The 23,369-nt window shown below is 39.3% G+C and overlaps 1 protein-coding gene across 1 annotated transcript in view; it reads left to right on the top strand.

Annotated features, from left to right (window-relative positions):
- The window catches only part of SGK1 (serum/glucocorticoid regulated kinase 1), a 74,916-nt gene that overhangs the window by 22,011 nt on the left and 29,536 nt on the right, over positions 1 to 23,369 (top strand). Inside the window, exon 2 of the mRNA XM_013130458.3 lies at positions 3,732 to 3,947. Within this exon, the coding sequence (XP_012985912.2) occupies positions 3,732 to 3,947 (216 nt within the window). The remainder of the gene's footprint in view (positions 1 to 3,731; positions 3,948 to 23,369) is intronic.

The raw sequence follows: 23,369 nt of genomic DNA, 5'->3' as shown, positions 1-23,369 counted from the left end.
TAAGTTAGAGAAATGGCTACAGAATAAAGCAAGCCCATTTTAATTCTGAACCAAGCCATTCACACAAGTGTTGACTGTGTATTTACCTAATTCATGTTCAGGCCAGCGGGCATTAATCATTAATATCATCCATGTAGGCAAGTTCCAAAAATAACAAACATGACAGCTCTTGACGTAGCACGCTGGCACCCACTGAAGTGGCAGCCCCTGCTTGGCTCCCCTGGAACAGTCACTGGGCAGGTCTGTGCATGCGGGCAGGAGGCACAGAGCCCCGGCTTGGCGCCTAAGTCACAGGTAAAGACTTCAAAAAGAAGAAAAACAACTTGCCTGGCTTAGCTATGCAGGTCTTGGGTTTCCATTGACGTTTGTACATTATATATTACATTTCAGAATGAGTCAGTTAGGGTTATTGAAAAGTTATGTGTATTTCACTGAGTCAGCACGGCATCCTGGAACAAGCAGCTGCGGCTGGAGGTATATGAACCTGAACTTTGCCCGACCTAGTGAAGGAAAACTAGATTATTTTAAACTTTTTGCCTGCTAGTCCATTCGAACTGCAGGTGTGCTAATTTACCTGAACTGGTTCCAACCATTTAAAAGAAAAAATCAATAAAATTCTGCTAGTTCATTCAATCTCAGAGCTGGATGCTCCTGAAGTTTTCCCACCTTAGTTTCCTCAAAACTCTGTTGCATTAAGCAGAACAACAATAGGACCAGATCAGTGTTTATAATCTTACTTCTTTTTCAGCTCTTAGTCAGGCTGTAATGTATAAATAATATGGAACTATCACGTGAAAGCATCAGTTTAAACCAACATTTTTAAGCAGTAAAAAGTCATTCTGCCAATAAGGTGTGTACCTGCATTAAAACCAGGGGTCAGCCTGGAATAAACATTAGTAAGAAAAATTGTTCAAGTTTCACCCTGAAGTCAGGGACCCCTTGCTGATGCTGGAACCAAAAGATGCCACCTACACTCGGGTTTGTGCAGCTTCATAAAATGCATGCCCTGTTACTTTCTGTCATCAACACCATCCACACAAGTTAAAGTACTGGTGGGCAATTTTTAATTTATGATTGTTATGCTGCTGAATGTATATTTCATTGCCATTAAAAGGTATAGTTACAAGATCATTTGCTATGGACATATTTTGCTGTATCAGGAGTACCAAGGTCACATTTCAAATACTTCTTAACATACAGGCAGGCTAGAGATCTGTAAATGGAAACACAAGATAGTGAAACAGCAGGTAAAGCTACAATAGAAATTATTGATTAACCATGTCACTACAAATGCCCTGAATTTGAAATTACAAAACCAGACGTTATTGGGTCTTAATGAAACCACAGACTCAGATTGCATTTGAATTCCTGACTGACTTGATGCAGTATGGAATTGAGCATTCTCAAGTGAAAGACTGGGGCCATGTCTCTTGACTGTTCAAGAAAAACTGAACCTGCAGCTCATTGAAGCCTGGACCTCTCTGTCCTGTCAGTTTGGTTCTTCTTTTGATGAACACTTTTGCACACCATGTGAACCCATAATGATTTGACTGAAGATGCAGGGCACTAAGGATGAAAGGTGGAAGCTGGTCGGAAACACTTAACTGATAGTCAGGCCTAACTTGAAAAGGACAAAATAAACAGCCATTTATTGCTCCCAGAATCACACTAAACACATTGAAGGCTTCCCGTAATAAAACTACTCTGGAAAATCAAGCATGGTTTTTGACCAGAAATATAATGATTCTTTTCAACATACCAAGTTCTGGAATCAGATCAAGACACACAACCACGAATTTACTTGGGGAGAATAATATATTTAATGATGTGCTTAACAATCATAAAATCAATTATGCTTGGCAAAAATAAGTGTGTTTAAAATCTGCCAGAGTCAAAAGATCAGTTTCAAAATATGTTTATTGAAATTAAATCTGAAAAAAACAACCCCTCCCCCTACAACTTCAACCCACCAACCTGAAGCTAAAAGAATGTGGATAAGGAAAATGGTCAGCCAGCAATCTCTGCATGAGTAGGGAATTAATGAATTCTAAAAGAGAAGTTCAATACAAAAACCTACATCGGTTTTAACATCCCAGAAAAAAGATTCTGCAGGACTTTAATCACTTTGATTTCCATTCTGCAAAATTTGTTACAAAAGCAAACAGACATAGCACCTGCCAGCAACAGCATCCAAGAGCTATAGTGAGCAGAAGGGGTCTGACATTGTAGGGATACACCAGAGCATGGAAGTAGGGGCTAATATTATCCAGATGAACTGATGTTGCTAAAAAATGGGGAATGCAGCAGGAAGTGGTTCACTTGACTGCAGAAGGACATCTATTTTCTTGGTTTCCATAGGGAGGAAAGAGAAATTTTCCCAACCTTGAGATTTCCAGCAGGTCAGCACAGCAGGGCAGTTGTGGTGTTTTGCTCATGAAGGAGTCACCAGAAGAAGACTGATTAGATATGTTTCATTCTGTTTGTTTATCATATGTGACCCTGGTAACCAGTTGTTGCAATAGACTGCCATTGTTAATCAAACACTTGGCATTATGCTCATGACTAATGTAACATAAAATGTTTATCTTCCTGATGTAAAGCATCTTCTAATGGCAAATATCATCTCCTAAAGAAGCATGGCAAAGCTGAGATCAAGTGCTTTTTCTGACTCCTCCCTGTGGAAGTGTAAGCTGTGCACCTTAGAGTGAATCCTTGTAGCCCTGCCCCACTTCCCTTCACAGGCTGAAAGAGATTCAGTTCCTATAGAGGTGTCAATAAAAGCCTGGTTTGGCTGTCAGTTCTGACTGACTCTGGGCTAATAAAACATATCCTGATTCATGCCTATCTATCCTTCGTATTCAAACAAGAGAGTTTTGATCAGACTTAGTGCAAATATAAGATAGCTCATATAGTGAGCTCTCTGCTTTAACAGTACAAAATGACTTGGAGAAAGAGCTCAGGAAGGTCTCTGACTCTTCAATTATGCTGTTAGAAAATCCAATACTTTCGATTCATAGGGCAGAAAAGGGTCACAGAAGTGAAAGGAAGAGCAAACAAAGTGCACAAGGCTGACTCTGCACCCTGTGAGCACAGCATATTATGCTTGTAAACAGTGTCCTTCCTGCTGTAGTGAACCAGGTCCTAGCCAGGGAGCTGCAGAGACTAGAAGGTAGGGGAAAGCAGGTTAGAGGAGTCAGTGTCAAAATTTGGGGCAGGCCAACATGAGAAATTGACTCTTGAATATAGTGATGGGAGGCACAGAAAAGACTGTGATAAGTATATGAAGTCAGAGATGAAACAAAGGTACTGCTGTCAAAAAGGGCTGCAGAAAGCTCATAGTATTACAAATGTATACCTGTAAACACAGTCTGCTTTCTCTACACAGTGGGAATTAAGCTGTCTAAGCTGAGAGTACTTGCATTGGGTAGTTACCATTCTCTTCTTAGCAGCCTTACTTATATTTTAGTATCTTTATAGAGCCTGAAAATGTTTATTATAGATGAACTTCTGGCAGATTTGCACAAAGCTGCAAATGATTCTAAGCATAAAGAGCCTGGCTACACTGTGTTCACACACTCACCCTGACATGGCCTAGTCCTTTCTCCTAAAGAAAACTGGTATCTGAGTATTTTCCTCAATCTGTGCATCTGTGTGCATCAGAAACCCTGCTGTGCCATCCCAACTGCTGACATGAAAAAAAGAGAGTCCTTAACCTCTTTCTGTGTTGGCAGGTACGAAGGTGGATTAAGAGCCCAATGGTCAGCGTTGAAAAGCACCCACACACCAGCCTCAAATACTCGGGGTCCACTGTGATGCATTTACCTCCAGGGGATTCAGAGCTGGAGCCTCAGCTGTGCCAGACCTGCCTGAGTGACCACTCTTTCCAGCACGGGATTGCTCCTCAGGAAGCTGAGTCCTGCTCCTGGGAGAGCCAGAGAAGCAGCAAAGTAAGCAGCTCTTTCCTACCCAAACTTGGCTTGCATGTTTTACACTGATAATGGATCCGTACTAACAAGATTATGCTTCCATCAGAGAGGGGGAATTCTCTGAAACTCGAAACTCTGCTGAGTTGTTGTGCACATCTGTTGTACACATCTGGGCTCTGCTTTATACTTTGAACTTTGATACACGCAGACAGTCTTCACTGAAGCATTGTGATGTAGTCTCATAGTATTTGAACAGATTAGTAGCAGCACTAAGTAGAATTTTCCTGGTTTACAGAAACTGAGGTGAGCAGAGGTAACATTATCCTTCCAAGATAATGAAAAGGACCAGGACTTGCTAATTTTTTCTCTTCTGTTCCACAAGACCATTCCTCTTCCCCTCAGCCAGATCTAGCTTTCTCTTTAGATATAATAAATTAGTTCAGGGAGTTTTCCTAGGCAGTGGTGAATGATTCAGTGGGTCTTTAAAGCAGAAGGGAAACCCTGGTTTGCCTTGAATCTTGTTGATACGTTATAAATGACATCAGTCTTCATGTAGTGCTGGGTAGTTGCACACAGGTATGAAGGTGGCAAAACTGGAAGGGCTGAAATGAAATAGTCAAGAGAAGTTTTTCTGAGGCAGACTTTGGACCTTTCATTCATCGTTCAGCTCCACCTAACCCATGTGAAGAAAAGCCAGACTCAGAACAGAAAGTTTTGCTCAGAGCTCGTCATCCCTGACAGAGACATCCCTGACTGGAAACTGCGTGGAAAAATAGGAGGGAGTTGTAGAAACATAAAAGCAAACAAGAATCTTCCCAAGTACAAAGCAGAGCAAATATGACAAGGCATTTATCAGAGCCTTAGCACACTGCTCACAACAGAAACATTTTCTCATGTTACATCTGCTGCATTTTTAAACAGAGAAATTCTGGCAGTAGGTAAAAATGGAGATCCTGTGCATTTCAGAAACCCAGCAAAGGCATTTTGGCAAAACATATGTGTAGGCAGAGGAGCTACTTATTCCTCCATTTTACTTCATTAAGAAGATTAACTTTGCTCAGGCTGAAGCATTAAAAAATGAAAGCATGAAAGACAGGATTCTGCACGTCCTTTGCCTCACCGTTAAATCACATGTACTCCTGTAGGCCCTCACAACTGATTTCCATTAAGTTTTACATGCATGTGGGATAGATTTGGCTGAATGCAGATTCCCCAGTCTGTTGCTTAGTCAGCAGCTGAAGTGTGCAGCAAAAGGCATAGTTTGCAAGCTGTTTTAAAACTAACATTGTCTGGCGAAAGACTCCTTGGATAAAGCTATCCCGCGTAAGGAGTCTTTTAAGTAAGTTAAAGCACGGAGTCTTTGATGTGATTAAATGTAAGGTCACTGCTTCTTTTCCTACAATGAAACCAGGCAGGAAGCTTTTAATAATAAAAGCTGAAGGAGCTCCATGTCTGACCTTTTCCAGGTTTAAAGAGAGTTGTTGGGTGTGATTCTGTTCAGAGGTTACAAATGGCAGAAGCTTCAGAAACGTGAAATAACTCCCTTCACTTTAAACCAATGAACTTCTCCAAGGAGAAGAGAATGTGGTCTCTTTTAAATCAGCAGGGAGCCTGGAGCACACCAGCTGTCTCTCCTGGCTAATTCTTGTTTCTTCTTCCCAATTACTCTTCCTTCTGTGCTTTCCAGTACTGCAACCAGGTATTGGCATAGTGATTATAGTTCCTTTGTGCTATGCCCAACACCAACATATACAAGGGTCCTACTGACCGTGTCCTTTTGCTCAAGGGCAAATTAATTACAAAAGAAATCAGCTGTGAAATATCATTAAAAGGTTATTCTAGGCAGCAAGTTTTCTCTGACATGGCTCAGACTATTTTGGTCAGTCCGAAAAAGGTGTTATAAAACCCAACCTGATTAAAACACATCACCCAAGGGAAGGTATTCCTATTCTTATTTCCAGCACAAAGCCAAGGAAAAGAGTCATTACTGCTTGTTTACTGTCATGGCAATTGTGGAGTGGAGTCTTTAAATATTGACTTAACATAAATAAGATTATATTGAAACAGAAAGTACTTTAAATAATGAGATTTTTTTCTTATGCTATGCTTCCATTTCCACCTCCCCAGGCTTTTCTATTAAGCATGTGTCAGTTGGAGTTTATATATGATTACGGATGTAACCTCTACTAAATCTCCTCTATTATTTGTATGATAGTGTATTATCTCTGTAATTTCATGACATTTTTCCACATTGTATACAGAGGACTAGATCATTTTCAAGCATTGCCAAAAAACCACGTTAATTTTCACATGACTGACTTACAGGTATATTATTGGGTTTTGTAACCAATGTGGATTAGTTATATAGAAGCTTATATCTGCTTTACTGGTGTAACAGCTGAAGCCCTAAGGGCTTTGGACCCCTGCCAGTGTAATGATTTACAATAGCCAGTTCTTGCTTTTCCATGTCTATCTACATACTACAGGTCGCATAAAACTCACTGACTTGATGAGGAGGCTAAATTTCCTTGCAAAATAAATTGCTATGCTGTACAATGAACACCCCACATAAATAAGCTGGTTTTGATAGAGTGGGCAAACCACCTTTTAGACCTGCTTAGCAGTCTGCTAAGCAGGGAGAGGGGAACACGGTAATAATTGGGTGTCATTTAAGTCTCTCAGTAAGGGTTTATCAAGCTGGATTATTAGAGGTAAATCATACTCAACGTACACACACACACAAAACTCCTCCATGCTCTGCATGATCTGTATATGATGCTTACACTGTGTTGCTATATCCTTGTTTCAGACCTTTCTCTAAATAAGCAAAAAACTAAGACCTTGTTAGTGAGCTCAGAATATCTTCTTTTATTTACTCTTTTTTTTCCTCAAACAGAGCCAGCAGCTAGGTTCAAGGCTTGTTCTGCTCTTTCCTCTTTGTCTAAAAAACTGAAGCACTATGGACACATCTCTACTTTAGTAGACCAGAGCCCTGAGTGTTTACAGCTGTCTTTTCTTTCCAAAGCTAAACAAAAAACCTATGCTGCCCCTAGCTAGGGGATGAAAGGAGGGAAAAAAGCAAACTAAACTAATGTGTTTACCCCATTTCAGAAATGAGACTTTCAATTGTTAGGATTATCTCTGTATCTGGTGCAGCCATTGCTTGGTGACTGGGGGCTCAGGGATGCTGAGTAGTGTGCTGAGCCCTAAAAACTCCAGGAGGGATCTGTCCCCACATCAGCTGTGATATGGTGGGTCTGGCAAAGGGTTTTGGTCTCTTCAGCCTCTCTTGCCACTTCTCTGGGGCTGGCAGTTGGAAAGAGACAGAGGTTTCTGAAAGAGTTGCCCTGTCTTCCTCCACCCGTCATGGTACATCCATGCCTGGTGTCTCTTGTGAAGGCGCATCAGGAAAGTCTTGCTTAGGGCTGCAGGGAATTCAGTGCTGCCACTTTTTTGGACAAGTCCTTTCCAGCTTATTGGAAGTTAATTACTCTCAAAGACACTTTTGGATCATGCTATTAGATCAATAGCAAGAAATTATTTCACTATTAAAAACCATTCAAAGTTCTTGTGTATAGGAAAGCTTTTGATTTCAGTCAGATTTAGGCACCTCGCCATAGTTCAAGTCCTGCTTCAGAGATGAGGAATGCTGAAAAATATCTACCCAAGCTAAAGGCTGGGCACTTTGAGATAGCTCTACTTATGAATCTTTCTTATAAATAGTATACAGCTTCTAGAAACTTGAATTTTAAATAGGGTAAGAATATGTTTCAGTTTAAATAAATTGTGTAAAGAGGCATTGTAAAAATAAATACCTTTTTATGGACTAGGAAAATGTGGAGATTAGAAAAAGAAATATCTGACTAGCTTTCCATAAGGAAAGAGCTTGGTGACAGATCTAATTGGGCTTTTTAGGGAAAGATGGCTTTCTCACACATCTTGGATAAAAAACCTTCCTACATCTGATGATCTGCATTGGCAATGAGACACAGTGTTATTTACGCCCTGATAAGTGCTAGTTAATACACAAACTCATCCAGATTTGTAATAGAGGAAATGGAAATTCTGAAAGCCCAGTATGGGGCAATTAATCCTGGAACCAATATATGTGAAAAATGTTGCAATAAACATCATTTCAGAAAGAAAAGTAGGTGAAAAAAATGGAAGTTCAGGTAACAGAATAATTCAGTGAAATCAAATCTGGAGAGGACTGTGAGAAGCCCTAATAAACCTGGACAAATTAACAATCTGATAGCAGATTACACTTGAAAGAGACAGAAACACACTAATGCACTTTGATGGAATAATTAGAACTACTGAGTAAACACTGCAGGGTCTTCAATTAACTGTGATTATTCTAGGAGGCAGCCCTGAGTGCCATGGAGAGTAGTCTACTGAAGACTTTAGCTGAGGGTAGCTCAGAAGCTCAGGTCCATACCACACCCAACAAAGCAGACACTCTACCCATTCATTGAGGAGTACATCTCTTCATTCACTGAATTTACTTCTGCCCCACATGGAGCCACATGTGAAATAAATATACCTGGTGAGGACAGAGCACAGTGCCAGGGCAACAAATGCCTGGGAAAGGCCTTGCAGGCCAAAATATATCATTCCTTCCCTTCATCTATATAATGAGACCCACTTTGAATTGGCTGGTATAGGCTAAGTAGGATCCTTTGCGAAGAAATTGGCAAGAAGCAAATGACAGACAAAGAAGCCAGTGGTCCCTCAAACCTACAGTTCAGGCTGACATTCTGATGTGAGGAACCTTGTTATCTTCTGCATGCTGGAATCTTCCTGTGAAACGATTCAGAAAACATTTATGAAAATCATCTCAATGAGCTTTGGCTTCCCTTTTTTCCCTTCTTGCAACCACGAAAAGATGCTAGAAGAAAGATAATTACATTTTTTAAATAATTCCAGAAAAAAATATGACTTTTTATTCACCTCCTCCATTGCAACAATGAAATAGTAACAATAGTAGCCATAGGTCTGGAAAGCAAAAATGAAAAACAGTTGAAAGGTTTCCACTTTAGCTAACATATAGCACAGATATAATGAGAAAATCTTTTATATGGTATAAAAGATTGAACATTATAAGTAGAATTTAAACATGAGAGTTACAGGGGTCTGGAACTGTCTATCTGTCCTTGGTTAAGCAGTAGCAGTCATTTTTTCTTCTTCTTGGTAGCTGGTGCAGTGCTGTGTTTTGACTTTCAGCCTGGGAACAGTGCTGATAACACCGATGTTTTTAGTTACTGCTCAAATGTTTGGTCTGGACAAGGACTTTCTGAGTCTCATGCTCTGCCAGGGAGGAGGGGAAGCCAGGAGGAAGCAGAGGCAGGACACCTGACCCAAAGTAACCAAAGAGGTATTCCATACCATAGCATGTCATGTCCAGGATGTAAATGAGAGTTACCTGGAAGGGCTGGTGCTCTGGGGGGTTGGAGGAGGTATCGGCTGGGGCTCGGTCGGGCAGGGTGAGGTGAGGTATCGATTGGCGGGTGGTGAGGTGTCGTATTTCTTCACTTGTTATTTCCCTTATCATAATTGTTATTGGTGTTAGCAGTAGTGATTTGTGTTATACCTTAGTTATTAAACTGTTCTTATCTCAACCTGTGGGAAGCTACATTCTTTTGATTCTCTTCCCAAGCTCTCCGGGAGTTGGGGTAGGAAGACGGGAAGTTAGTGAGTGAGCTGCATGGCTAGGTTTAAATCACGACACTATTGAAATTGAAGAGTCAAATGTATTTACAGCTGGAGTTTAATATATTCATGTGTAGGATGCTCTTGCCTTTACACTTGGTTACTACAGATTTCAAAGTATATTTTGCTATGCCATCTAAAACTGGAGGATGGGGCCTTATACCACTGAGTTTGGGAAGCGCACCTTGTACTCATAAGAGTGACATACAAACTGATTATCTGTTTGGCAATCCTGTTTTAGGTGTTCCATGTTGTATTGGCAAAGATATTTCCAAAATAATCCAAATGAAGAAAATGTTAAAAGCATTAAAAGGAATATTTGTATACTACATGCAATTTAGCTTGAGAATCCACAACCACTGGAACTCCATAGCTTCTGTTTGACTATTTTTCATATACAAGTAAACCCAGTTGTCATATTCTTCTCCAGAAATGTATAACAGCACTGTCTGAAAAGGAAAAAAAAAAAACTTTTAAGAGAAACAATTGGTTCAACATGAGCAATTAGGACAGTAAAGAAGGTATTTTGTACTTCTCTGTATCCAGTAGCTTCTGGCTGCTGAAAGCCTATATTGTCTGGATCATCACAAGTGAAAGTTGTAGCTTAATGCTTCAAGTTGACAGTCTCAAATGGAGTAATCATCTCCATCAGCACACCTTACAGCTATTTATTTCCTAAATAGTTGTTTCTAGCGGACTGCACCAAAGATCTTTTAGCTATTGATATAAATGTGTCACTAATGGTTTTCTGATGGAACTTGGAATTGAGTACATTTGAATACATATCTCTGCCCATAAGCACAGGCTTATGTATCTACCAATAAGTGTCTGTACTTTAAGAACTTGATCATGTGTATATTCAAAGATCACTGACTCAAATGTGATTTTATTGCAGATCCAACACTTTTAGCAAGATCAAAAGCAATCTTAGACTTCTTTGTTGCTCAGACTTCTCAGCAGCTGTGAGAATCAGCTGTGAAAGCAGCATGCGAGTGAGGTGGGAACAGGCTTTGTTTCAGGGATTAAATCTAAATGCAGTACATACTTTCATGGTTTTGTAATGGATTGATATAGGGTTATTATGGATAATATTTATTTAGACGAGTAAAAAATGTTTAACACAAGAGCGTTTTCAAATGGAAATGGCAAAGCACAGTTTGCAAATGCACAGGCTAAAATTATGTGTAATTTCAGTGAATTGCAAAGACTGAATAGCAGACAATTGTCTGTGGGGGTTTTTATGGTCTCAACTGACAAAGAGTATGTCTATATAGCGCAGAGCATATAAATCAGTTCCATGACTCGGAGAAATTATGTGATACATCAATCATCTGCTTTACAAATATGCAGTGAGCACTCAGTCATTTGTACATCCATCACAGGTCTGTTCAAGTGCCATACATTTAGTAAATTAATTGGACAAGTCAGCATCAAAACATGTTCTCCTTTGTGAATGCTGGTTCAACACTACCGAAAATTATTAAAATATCTCCTATTTTACAGAAAATTATTGTCAAGGTTTTTCCCCAAGGACATTTGCATCTGGGAAATGATTTATTGTACTTTCAATTTCAATTATACCTGGACTGGAAATGATATCTTTTTCTCTCTCTTTTTTAAACTATTTTTATTTTTAATATGGTGTTTTTCTAACACTTTTTCCACTCAAATATCCAAATTATTCTGCTGACAGTCATAAAGATCAAAGTATTAATTTATACATTTGGTGATAGTAACCAGCAAATACCCAGCACAGTGACTGTGAGGAATTTGGACCAGGCAGGAAACCTAATTTTTATTTAGTTTTGTCATGTCATGCAGGACAGACAAGGCTAATTTCTGATTAGCAAGTGGTTGCATACATAAGGTCAAGAGATTTGCTTACTAGAATGGAGCAGTGATCTCTGTTTCTCCAGAATCCTACTTCTGACAATATTTAGTACCTAATGTCAAACAAGAAAGTGAACAAAGCCAGTCTAAAAGCACTTTGTTTGAAAATAATATCTTTTTTACAGCCTAATGCTGTGTTACATCCATTTGGTCTTCGAAGGCTATATCTAACAGGGGCAATTGGTGGTGTTCTCTCTTGGAGTCTGATTTTAATCTGTTTTTTGCCCATCTTGCAAATCTTCAGCTCATATTGAAGATAATTTGGTGTTTCATAGCAGATGACTAAAGGAATCTGTTTCATTGCGTGACAAGGTCATAAAGCAATATGACAGCAATTAATACTCCTCTCTTAAAGAGTAACAGCACTGAACATAAACCAGCTCTCACATACACGTGTGTAAAACTGTATACAGATAGCTAAAGACAAGGTCTGTAAAAAAGCTGAATATGACTTAAAACCAAATTCAAGCCTATCCATCAAGAGAGAAATAAGCCATGCCATTACAGTCAGGAAGTCTAGGGATGCATAAAGATGGGGGGGATGCTGCAGGGCCACCTCTGCCTCCTGGCCATGGCAAGGGCCATGTCACCAACAGGACTTCTTGGAGCACAGGGCTGAGCTGAAGTCTCCTTGACTTTCACACTTCTAAAGAGTTCCATCTCTGCCTATGTTGTGTCCCCTCCTTAACATCCAAGGTAATTTCATAGCCTGCCTGGACTGTGCTTTTGAGGATCAGCAAGAGTTAGTCTTGTATGTCATTCCTCTCTAAAGAAACACATCTCTGACCCACAAACGTGTTCTATAAAGAAAAGCTTCTCTTCCTCCAGATACTCTGTATGCACTGGTCTGTCTATCCCAAGAAGCCAAAGATATCACAAGAGATCCCCAGAGTCTTGGTCAGTATAAGTAACTTAGCGGGTAATTTTGTTTAATTCTTGTAATTGTAGTTGCTGCATTCCTTTGCAGTTTATAAATAAGTATCACTATTTTTCTGTCTAGAACTTCCAGATAACCTTCTATGTAGAATTTTCCTCTTTGCACAGAGGTTATAATTGATTAAAACCTCTGTAGTAAAGTCATGCATTCTGTAAATCCTATTATAATATTAGTCAATACAGTGCATGCTGCTCATTTAAGGTAAGTTAATGCAATTCCCAGATCCCAGGACTCCTCAGTGTCTCCTATCTTAATACAGTGTACTTGCTCTGTATCCAATTATGCCCTTTCCACATTGTGAAGTCTCTCCCCACCTCTGAATAGTCAGCACAGGATGTTCTAAAAGATTTTCTGTAATGCACTCTCTAGATTTGAGAGATGCGTTAAGTCGACTATTTTGACCATTTTCATTAATGGAAAGATAATTATTTCCAAAGCAGCAGTGCAGCTGTACAAAGAGATAGTATGGCCTATACTGTATCACACTATATTAACATTACCATTAAAACAGAAACCCCTGCTCATACTCATAACAATTACACCACTTCAAAATTACTTTGGAGCCTTCCTAGCAGAGCCAGCACTGGTTTTAACATCCTTTGATAGCTCTGCATCAATTGGGGAATTAATTTTGGAGGGAAAAATAGTCACATTTTCCTCATGAGAGGAGGTGTCATTTGCATCTGATGTCTCTAAAAATCACTTGAGTCTGGAAGACAGAGTCAGGCCCATGGGACTTCTACAGGGTGGAAATGACCAGTTTTAAGGAACTGAAAGGAATCCAAACCCTTCTAATTAAGAAATCCTTTAGCCATGAGCTGCCACGTGAAACCATGTGGGGTTTAGCTTTTGTGCAGCTAAGAATTTTCTTTTTTTTTTTTTGCAGATAAGTGGATTTAGAGATAGAACTAAAAGAAAAATATAAACAAAACAACATCAAACCAAGCAAACAAACAGAAAAGTAAAAAAAAAAAAAAAACAAACCCACCACCACCACAACAAAACCCCCACTAATGTGTTAATTCCAATAAACATTTTATCAGTGGTGTGATAGCACCTGGTGAGAACACCTGTTTTCTGGAGCAGAATCTATTGCCTATAGTTAAATACATTGCTTTAGAATAGTGCAAAGCAAGGGAGCAGAAAATACAAAGAGATTAGATATATTTCCCTAAACTATGGAGAAGGGTTAACATGCAAGAATGGTCTTCAAATGAATGCAGTAGGATCCATGCTTGCCCTTGGAAGATAAGACGAAGAGCTGCTAAGAGTGGGTACCTCCCACATGATATTTCTGAAAGTGTGAAGTGGAAGAGTGAGAAAAACAGTCTGCAATTTAGGTACCTTTTAAAATCTGGTAGGTAAGGGAAAAAAACCACCTCCCCATTCACAAAGCATCTTCTAACTACTACTCAGTAATAAGTTTGTTTAGGTAAAAGTGAAGGATATTGTGAATGCTTCCTTCTTCAGCTGCATTACTCTATAAGAGCACACAAAACCTGGTTGTTTACTTGAATCTTGGGTAGCCTGCCTGAACACCTTCTGGGATAGAGGATTGGCTGTGTTCACCACTGCAAGAATTATTTGTGTGTAAGGAGCTGGGGGATGAAGCACTGTTGTAGATGAAAAGGAATCTTGTCTGCTTCCCAAGGGTCTTATTAGTGAGAGTGACCAAGTTTTACCATTAGGCATTCAATTTTATTTCAGACAGCCCCATGGAAAGCAGGAGAAACATATTTGATTTCTCTAGGTTGGAAAGGCACTAAAACAAGACCTGTCATAACTGGAGCATTTGTTGTCAGGCCTGAGCTATTAGATAAAGCCAGGGATTGATATCCTTGAGACACTTTTCAAAATCTCTCTTAAAAAGGAGGAGTTACACAGCTGGTGCTAGCAGATTTACCCCTCTACTGTCAGAGTACTGGCTGTTGCTACTCTTATCATGAAGCATATAGCACTGCTGAAGAGGTATCTGCAGAGATACCTATACACCTAGAGTTACAGGTTATACCCTAGGTACATTATTAGCATTATTAAGATGATGATGATGTTTGGTTTCTTAAGGATTGGTTTTTGGGGGTGTTTTGTTTTGTTTTAATCTAGCCTACAGGAACTGAGGCTTTCTGAGAGATGAAGACATTTTGGCTTAAGAAGCGGCCCTTTCATCAAAAGAATTCCTCAAGCCCCAAGATACATCTACTGAAAGAAAAATACAGTTGCATGCAAAGCCAAATGCATACAGAAATACAACACAATCTTTTTTTTCTGCATAATAAATTACAGCTACTGAGGGAAAAGCTACAGATGAAAAGAACAAACTTGCTTTCTTTTCAAAGCACCAAAGGGAAATGCACAAAACAATGAAACTGTTGAGTAAGATTCTGTCAAGATATATATCATCTATCTCAAAAGAAAAGTATCTTTAAAATCCGATTACCATAACTGGCATTATTTCAGAAATCTGTGTACCTTACTTCAATCACCAGTTGTTTTTGTCAGAACTCACAATCCAGAATTTTTTTGTTTAGTTTTGCTTTCATATTGTCATACATCACTGAAATGCTACAAGATTTTCAGTTCCAGATGTCTCCGAAGGTGCCTTTCTTTTTTAAATTCAGTGTGCCAAGAAACTATGTGTATTATGTTACTAATGTGCCACAGTAATATTTTATACAAATATTTGAGTTGATTGTGTGTGTTGATACTGCTTAAGTTATCAGAAGTGACCAGCAATTTGAGACACTGCCTCTTGGATGCACACACACCGAGTTACTCTTTAAAAACATTGCAGAGGTAAGAAAGCCTCCTCATGTGCCAGGAATCTGTGGGGGACCTCAATCCAGGTTCTCGGACACTGGACACTCGCAGCTCGCGGTGCCTCTAGGAACTCTTGCTCTTTAAGTATCATAATTGAACCTATTCAGCTGTGACCTTCAGGGATGATGAATTTGAAAAGGAAAGGCTCTCTGTATCATCCCCTATCTATGAGGACACAAAACAATGCTATGGAAAGGGAACATGTGTTCTATACTTATTTAATTATAACTAGTTTTCACTGTCTTCTTTTGGTTCGTATTCCCTTTGGAAAATATAGCAGCTGCAGGGAGGGGAGGATTTTCAAATTTTTCAAATTTGATCACTGCAAGTTTGTCCTCAAGAGGAAATAGATACATTTCTACCAGCACTGTGTCAATCAGTGTTAATCTGCAGAGCAGAAGCCACACGCATAGACTATGTGCCAGCACACCAGAGTTTTGTACCAAATCAACTTCTGAAAGTCGCCTGAAATGGGGCTGACAACAGTTGCAGGAAACAAAGTTCTTAGGACAGGTTGTATGTCTGTTGATACATCGCACAGTCAGGATATCACTTCACATATGAACTGCAAAGTAACTTTCCACCCTGATAAACACTACTTACTACTTCCAACCTCTACTGTTTTGGGAGAGCTCTTTGAAAATAAGTATCGGGCATTAATCCCTGGAAGACATGGATACACCATAAACGGTTGCTATTCTCAGGTAGTTTATCCTTCACAAAGTGCTTTTTGAGGGATCTTGAAGTACAGGTACAACCGGAATATGAAACCCAATTGCAAACTGACCATTTCCTGAGCTAGTTACAGCCCACTCCCATGAGTTCAGGCTAGGGCTTTGTTTCTGTGTTTGGAGGGGCATTTCACACCCACTTCAAAAGATACTCTACCGACAGATCTGGCTCCTCCTCGTCTTTCCAGGCTTGCCTTTGGTGGCAATGTTTGCAATCTTTGCCTCCTTTGTCCTCTTATAGCTACAGGATTGCTACTGTAGGCTGTGAATCTGTGTTTTTTCACATTAGCACATGCTGAAGACTATGCTGAACCTACCACTTGCCACAGCCTATAACTGGAGGATCATAGGAAAAAGGCAATGTGGATGCTTTCCAAGTCTCTTGCTGCAAAATTCAGATTGTATCAGTGCCATGCATCCCATTAGCAGCCTCATTCTTCCTCACGTTTAATTCCAGCAATACTAAAAAGAGTGGAAATAAGATCTATAGGAATATTTGTAGATGTAAAAGTCTATACCAGTTTCCATAACCAGCTGTCAGCAGGTCTTTAGAAGGTTTTGTCCCTAAATTCTGCAAAGAACATCAAGGCAGGGGAAAAAGTGTCAGAATCTTCATAGAACGTTTGTCAATATTTTTTTTTCCTTCAGTGAGACTTAGTTTTTAATCTTCTGTGTCTTGGCAGGCAGCATTGTGGTGAGGCTGATGTTCAATTTGTTCAATTCTGTCACAACCTCAAAATCTGTTTGGCTCCAACTTGATTGTTGCCAAGTTCAGCTTGGTTAGGATCATATTTTATCATTTCACTAAGAATGCTGTTTTAGTTACTTTGGAGGAGAAACACAGGCTTTTCTTGGACCAAAGCCACAATTCATAAATCAATTCATTCTGCTGATGGCCACAGTAATAATGATGGAAGACTGGTTATGTTACATCTGCTCTGAAGTTTTGGGGATAGCTGAAAAGAAGACCACCTGCATGCTGTACATATTTCTTGAAGGAATGGGAAAACTGAGTCTTTCACATTCTAAGCACAGCTGGGAACTTTCATCAGAGAGATATATACTATGAAAGCGCATGCAACCAACCAGCATTCCCATTTCTGATTAGGTAACAATGAATGCAAGTGAATTCTACTGTGAAAAAAAAGGAGCAACTTCCTGCCAGGGTTGCAATAGCTGTTTACACTTATTAGTATGTTAAATATTTTCCAGTTTTTCTTGGTGCTATGACTAGAGATAAAGAGAGTTGGAAGACAAACACATCCAAAAGACCTGTTTTGCTGCTTTCGTGACTGGCAATAAGCAGTCTCTTGTTTTTTCCTTACTCCTCAAAAATCATTGCTAGAGGCAGTCCACAGCAGCAGAGGCTAAGGACAAACATACTCTCAGTAGACATTAAAGTAGTTGCATATTAAACAGTACTGAACCTTTATATTGAACTGTTGGCCACCATGTCCCAACTATCTTGTGCAAAATCAAGTCTTGTTAATAACCACACCATCAAATATCAAGCTATAAAACATTCAGAAATAAGTACCTTTGCAAATGCAAAGCCAGACTGCAAGGACCACACAGGTCCTAGTCTTGCCTCCCTTAAAGCTTGTCTTGTGGGTAGAAATTGGAGCAAAGAAATTTGATTTAAATCTGATTCAAACAAGGTTCCAGCCAAACTGGATATTGTTGCATGGCCAACCAGTGTAAACAACATCAATCCAGATAAGAACTGTAGAAATTTGTATAGAACTTTGTATCTTAAGTCTCACACTTTACTGAGGGAATATCTGCTTGACTCTCTGGTGCAGTGGACATACATTGCATACTGAGTTCATCTAACCTACATGAGTGACCCAATCACTTTTGTCTCTTCTGTCATGAGAGTTAGGAGAAACTCACTGATAAGAGCTAATCACATTCCTGATGTAGCCATAGCTTATTTGTTCAAGCCATTTTAGTGTCTGTTCCTGTTCCTAAATGACAAACAACAATCACTGCCTAATAATCAGGCCAGTATCACTCCACCTCTACCACCTCTTGCAAAATGTGGGTGTAGAATAATATGAGCTTGTGACAGTTGCATGCAATTCTATTTCAAGTTTTCCACTTGCACACCAAACAGCGATGGTATTATGTAGACATCCATTTATATATCCATCCATCCATTTATATATTGTATCCCCCCCATAAAGCTCAACTTTAATGACAGAAGTAAGGCTTTGCTTTCTTTCTTTCTCTTACCATGTATGCAACTAACATTGCAACCTTAGATGAACCCAAGTAAAAAAAGACACATTTTGCTAATTTGCTTTCTTTCTCTGCAGATGTTTGCAACAGAGGTCAGGAAGTTAAAATGTCGATTGATTTTTCACATTCTCTGTGAATGAAGCTACTGCTTGTGCCATTTAAAATGTGTCCTTTCATTTTGGTTTTTCCCAAGAGGTGAGCCATAAAGACAGAGTGAGATTTCCTGTTTTCTTAAACAGAGAACAGGATCAGTTCCTTACTATGTCATTGAACTCTCAGAAATGAATAGAAATATGATTTAAAGTATAGCACACCTAGACAGTGATTCTCAAAATACTCTTTGCTTCCAAACAGCCTCATTTCCTTTTTATTTTCAGGTCAAATAATTCCTTAGCAGGGAAAATAAAATGGAGAACAAATAGGTACTAAGAAAAAAAGGTTCAAACCTAAGTACAGTACATTAATTCATGCACAATAGATAATATTTTTCTTATAATAACATGTGTTTTACTTTGCTGTCATGACACTGAACTGCAGCATTACAAAAATATCAACACTTTAAAGTTAGGAGAATATTGAAGCTAACCATATAGCAAATCCATTTGGTTTCCTCAGGGTATGTACACCTCAAGGCAATGTAAATAGAAGTCCTGATGCAGAAGGACAGTTGATGGGTGCACCATGATGCTGGTGGGTCAAGGTACTTATCTGCTTCTTCATTGTCCTTACCTTCTGTTCTTCAATCAAGCATGTCTTCTCTTCCTATGTAAATATGTTTGTGTTTCACAGAAGATTAAAGGATGTGCTAACGAGTGTCCTTGTGCACAGGGATTGAGGTCTCTCTCTGCAGAAAGCTCCCCAGCACTGTTAGCGTAGACACTGCACAGGGCTAGGGCTGTAAAAGGGGTTAGGTTATTGAGCCATCTCGGGCCAGAACTGGAAACCTGGTCACTACCAGTCCAAGGAAGAACTATAGGACTCACAGCACTCCCCAGATAATTTGGTCCTGTTTCTTTCTACGACTGTAAATGACAGCTGGTTCAGCATGAACTCCGCACACACTTGGCATAGTTATCCTTCACCTCTTCTCACCAAGCTGCAAAGACTTTGAGCTGTGCTACAACAGAACTAATAATTTTGAAACAAATTCAGTCCTGTTTCAGAATAATTCACCCCTGTTTCTGAGCAAATCACATATTCATGATGTTTCAAGTGTTTGTTGGTCCTGTTGGCAGGATTTGAGATCCACTGCCTCTCTTAACTGTATTCTGTCTCTTTGTATCTGAATATGTGACAGAGCCACAAGCACTGAAAAAAGGTTCCCCACGTGGTTGATAATATATAAATATGCAGAAAAAAAGTTTTCTCCACTGACGTAAACCCTACTTTATGTGTAAACTGATTGTCATACTTATATAAGAATGTATTAGGGGATATCACTTCATCATGAAAATTAATTTTCGGATTGGGAACAAGAGTCTATTCCAGATTCTTTGAACTGAGATTTAAGTATGAACAAGCCTCCAAACTCTTTGTTATTTAGATTTTCTGTCTGTAAAATTGAGATAATAATTATCCAATTAATCCTTAGGCTTGGTTCTTCAAGATACTACATGTTAGCAATTTTCTCTGGCTTGTGGAAGGCATTCATCACTGCACAAGTGGTCACTTCATTTTATTTTTTCCCATGTGGTCACTTTTATTTTTTCACCATGTACAGAAAAATAGAGAACAATATAATATTGCAAATAGTTTTCTATACTAGTTGCAGTGCCTAGGACAGTGTCTAGGATACTGTCTAGAGGGTTAGTGAACTGCTGACACAGCAACCAAGTATCTGAAGCAAAACCCAGTAGCATCTTCTCCTTGGCAATACATGCTGTGTGTCTGAACAGACAGAGAACAACTGTCACTGTAGGTACGTGCTTGCTGCTGAGACATCTCATTTGCTCATCCATGGAAAAATGCTCCTTGATCAGGCCAGAAGCTGGTCAAAGCAAGCTGGGAGCACACAAGTGTCACCAATTATTTCTCACCTTGGCTTTAACACCAAGGGCAGAGAACAAGTTCAGGCAGTGAGAACTGACCCCAACCTTTGCCCATATCTTAAACCAAACCTGAAGTAAATTCAGTTAGCATTCATTTCTGTGCACTCCCTGTAGATGAGAGCAAGATAATGTACAACTGAATGATTCTTCTCAGTTAGAGGCAGCAAGGACCAGAAAGTCCAGTCTTATGACACTTTCAGATAATTCCTGGAAAAAAGGGAAATACACTGTGAGCCCTGGAAGATACCCACAGCTCTAAGGGACTCTGAATGTGTGGAAGCTCTGTCCTCTTTAATCAACATACCTCATTCACTGTGAATGTTGCATCACCTCTGTATACAGCTACATTTTTACTCCAGTGTGCTTCTTATGAATGTTAAACTGGACACTCAAAATTATCTCAGGCACAATTTATTACTTTTATTATAGGAAGTGATACATTAGCTTGTATTAAATTGTAGCCTTAGACTGATCTGCTAAAATCTACATAAAAAGAAAAAAAATAGGAATAAATCCTATTTTTGATAGCCTAGACATGAGCTCTGTTTCTGTAACACTTTGTCTCATTTCAGAAAACACAGCTAATGTCAATTAAACGATTTATTTTCTGAACTTGATTTAGAACGTAGGTACATATTATTGTGAGGCCAATGCAAAGGCTCAGCTATATAGCTCTGTTTGCTATTTTGTAGGAACCGTGTGTGTTTTTTCCTTGTGCCAAATGCAAGATTGTTTAGTCTTCAGTGGGACAGCTCTGATGACTTCATCAAAAAAGTGTCTGAGAGGCAACTTGACCGTGGCCTACAAATATCTCCCTGGTGGAGCAGCTACTTGTAACCTAAAGTGCTTCAAAGCAAAAAACATGGAAGTATTGTATGCCTGGAAGATCAAGCAAAAACAATTAATAAGAAAAAAAGTGAAAAAAAATGTTGAGCAAATAACTCCTATAAGAAAGGGAAATTCCAAACTCAAAACCAGATATGAAATTATGCCAGAGGTAAGGGGTTGAGGTAGCAATACACCTGCCAAGATTCTGTAGCCACATAATCATAGAACAGTTAGGGTTGTAAAGGACCTTAAGATCACCCAGTTCCAACCCCCCTGCCATGGGCAGGGATACCACACCCTGCAGAATATCAGGCAAACTGATTTACTGTCTACTTCTGACTCTATAGTCATTGTCACTGTAACTCCAAATTCACACATGCAACCTGAAATTCCTCTCCATGTAGCATGGTTTGGCCTCTGGATTCCTGTTTAGCCCCATGAAGCAAAACATAAGTATGAATCTGAATCCTAATTTAAATTCTTGCAAAAGCTGAGGTAAGAAGCCTTAGATATAATATTTTGGGTTTACTGAATTTTTAAACTAAGAGCTTGCTGGAGAAAAAATTGGCCTTTTTGTATTATTATTTGCTTTGCAAAGCTCTCTTATTTTCACCACTTGATCATAACTAAAACCATTTCCTACTTTATCATGAGCACTCTAAAAAGCCTTTACTGCACAAATAACATTCATATGTGTTATTTAGATTGGTGCAGTTTTATTGTAGATAAAGCACAGGTGAAATTTCATTTAAGTGTAGGGGGAAAAAATTGCCGATTTTTGCTGCTGCTGTCCTGTGACTTTGTTTATTCAAGAGAAAGGACTCTTTCAATAACAGAACCAGTGATGTAGCTACAGTGTGCTGTACATCCATAATGAATTGGTATCTGATGCAGTATTTACATTGCACTGCAAGTTTGCAGTTTCACTGTCCCTGAGTGTCTGTCCCGCGAGCTACAACACAGTCCTTCAGCATGTTACATCAGCCATCCCATTCAAACAGATCTGTTTCCCAACATTATTAAATGCAGCTCTGGTTCACACTGTTGAAGGCAATGAATCACAAAAGCTGTGATTCACGAAGTGCTGTTCAGTTATGTCCTTGAGGTTGGCTTTGGGCTGGGATACGGTCCACTTGTTTCAAAACACGTGGAAAATGTGGTTAACCCTGTCCTTCTGCAGGCAGATGCATTTTCTGTGAGTTGGCAATGGTCAAGGAAGCTCTGGAAGAGGGTTATGTTTTTGTAAGTTAGAGGGGACCTGCTCACAAACAGCTTGGACTAGTACTGATCAGCTGCAAGTTTTACAAAATCTTACGCAGTTATTAATCCTCTTATTAGATCCAAAGCCAACCTTTTCTGCTCTGTTTCAACTGAGTTTTTAGGACAACAATAGTATCTGGTTCTCTCTTCCCTAATAATCTTAGCAGAGCAAAACTCTGTCACAAATAATGTCTCCCACATTTTGACAATTGCCAAGGCAAAGCCACAATATTTATTGAAAATTAAAGTTGCAGATTGAAAAAAAAAAGATTCCTTTTGTGCATGGAGCACATTTTTTCCAATAACAAGCATCTATGCCAAAATGTGGTGGTTTTTTTTTTGTTATAGAGCACAGATGTGATAGGAAATTATTTGATTAAATCTGTAATGCAGTTGAAGAACATTGTTCTTGTCATTCTTGGTGCTTCTCCTCAGAAGAAAATCCTTCATATCCCACAGAGGTGTCTATATTGTGTCTGTTCTAGAGAAAAAAAGGATTTTGCAAAGCTAGGCAGTGCTCTTCTGAAAGATAAATAAAGCCACCTCCTGACTATACTGTTCTAGTTCAGACTTCTTCCCATCTTACTAAGGGAGCTCTTTTTCATATAGGTGCCTACAGTCTTATTTCTAAGTCTTTAAAACTTACACCTCCCATAAAAGGAAGATCAGCCTATCTGCAAAACAGTGCTGTATGAAAGAGGTTGAAGGGTGAGGGGAAGGAATGAGATTAGAATTACTGACCAAAAGAAGTGGAAAAAATAAATGCATACTCTTTTCACCCCTGGAAAAGTGCATGGATCAGTGAGGATTATGTTTTGAGTCATCCTGGTTGCAAATCTCTTCAGAAATGATGATGGTCTCCACTAGGACAGCAGGAGATGCCTGTCTGATGTTTGTGATGCAAACATGGGATAGCACAGGCTGAATCCTTCTGAGGCTCAGAAAAGAACAAAAGTGTAGACAGTCATTTTAAATAAGCATG

Source organism: Melopsittacus undulatus, chromosome 3, assembly GCF_012275295.1.
Source record: "Melopsittacus undulatus isolate bMelUnd1 chromosome 3, bMelUnd1.mat.Z, whole genome shotgun sequence".
Taxonomy (NCBI): Eukaryota; Metazoa; Chordata; class Aves; order Psittaciformes; family Psittaculidae; genus Melopsittacus; species Melopsittacus undulatus.
The sequence above is the reverse complement of the archived record's forward strand: the minus strand, read 5'-3'. Positions and strand labels throughout refer to the sequence as shown.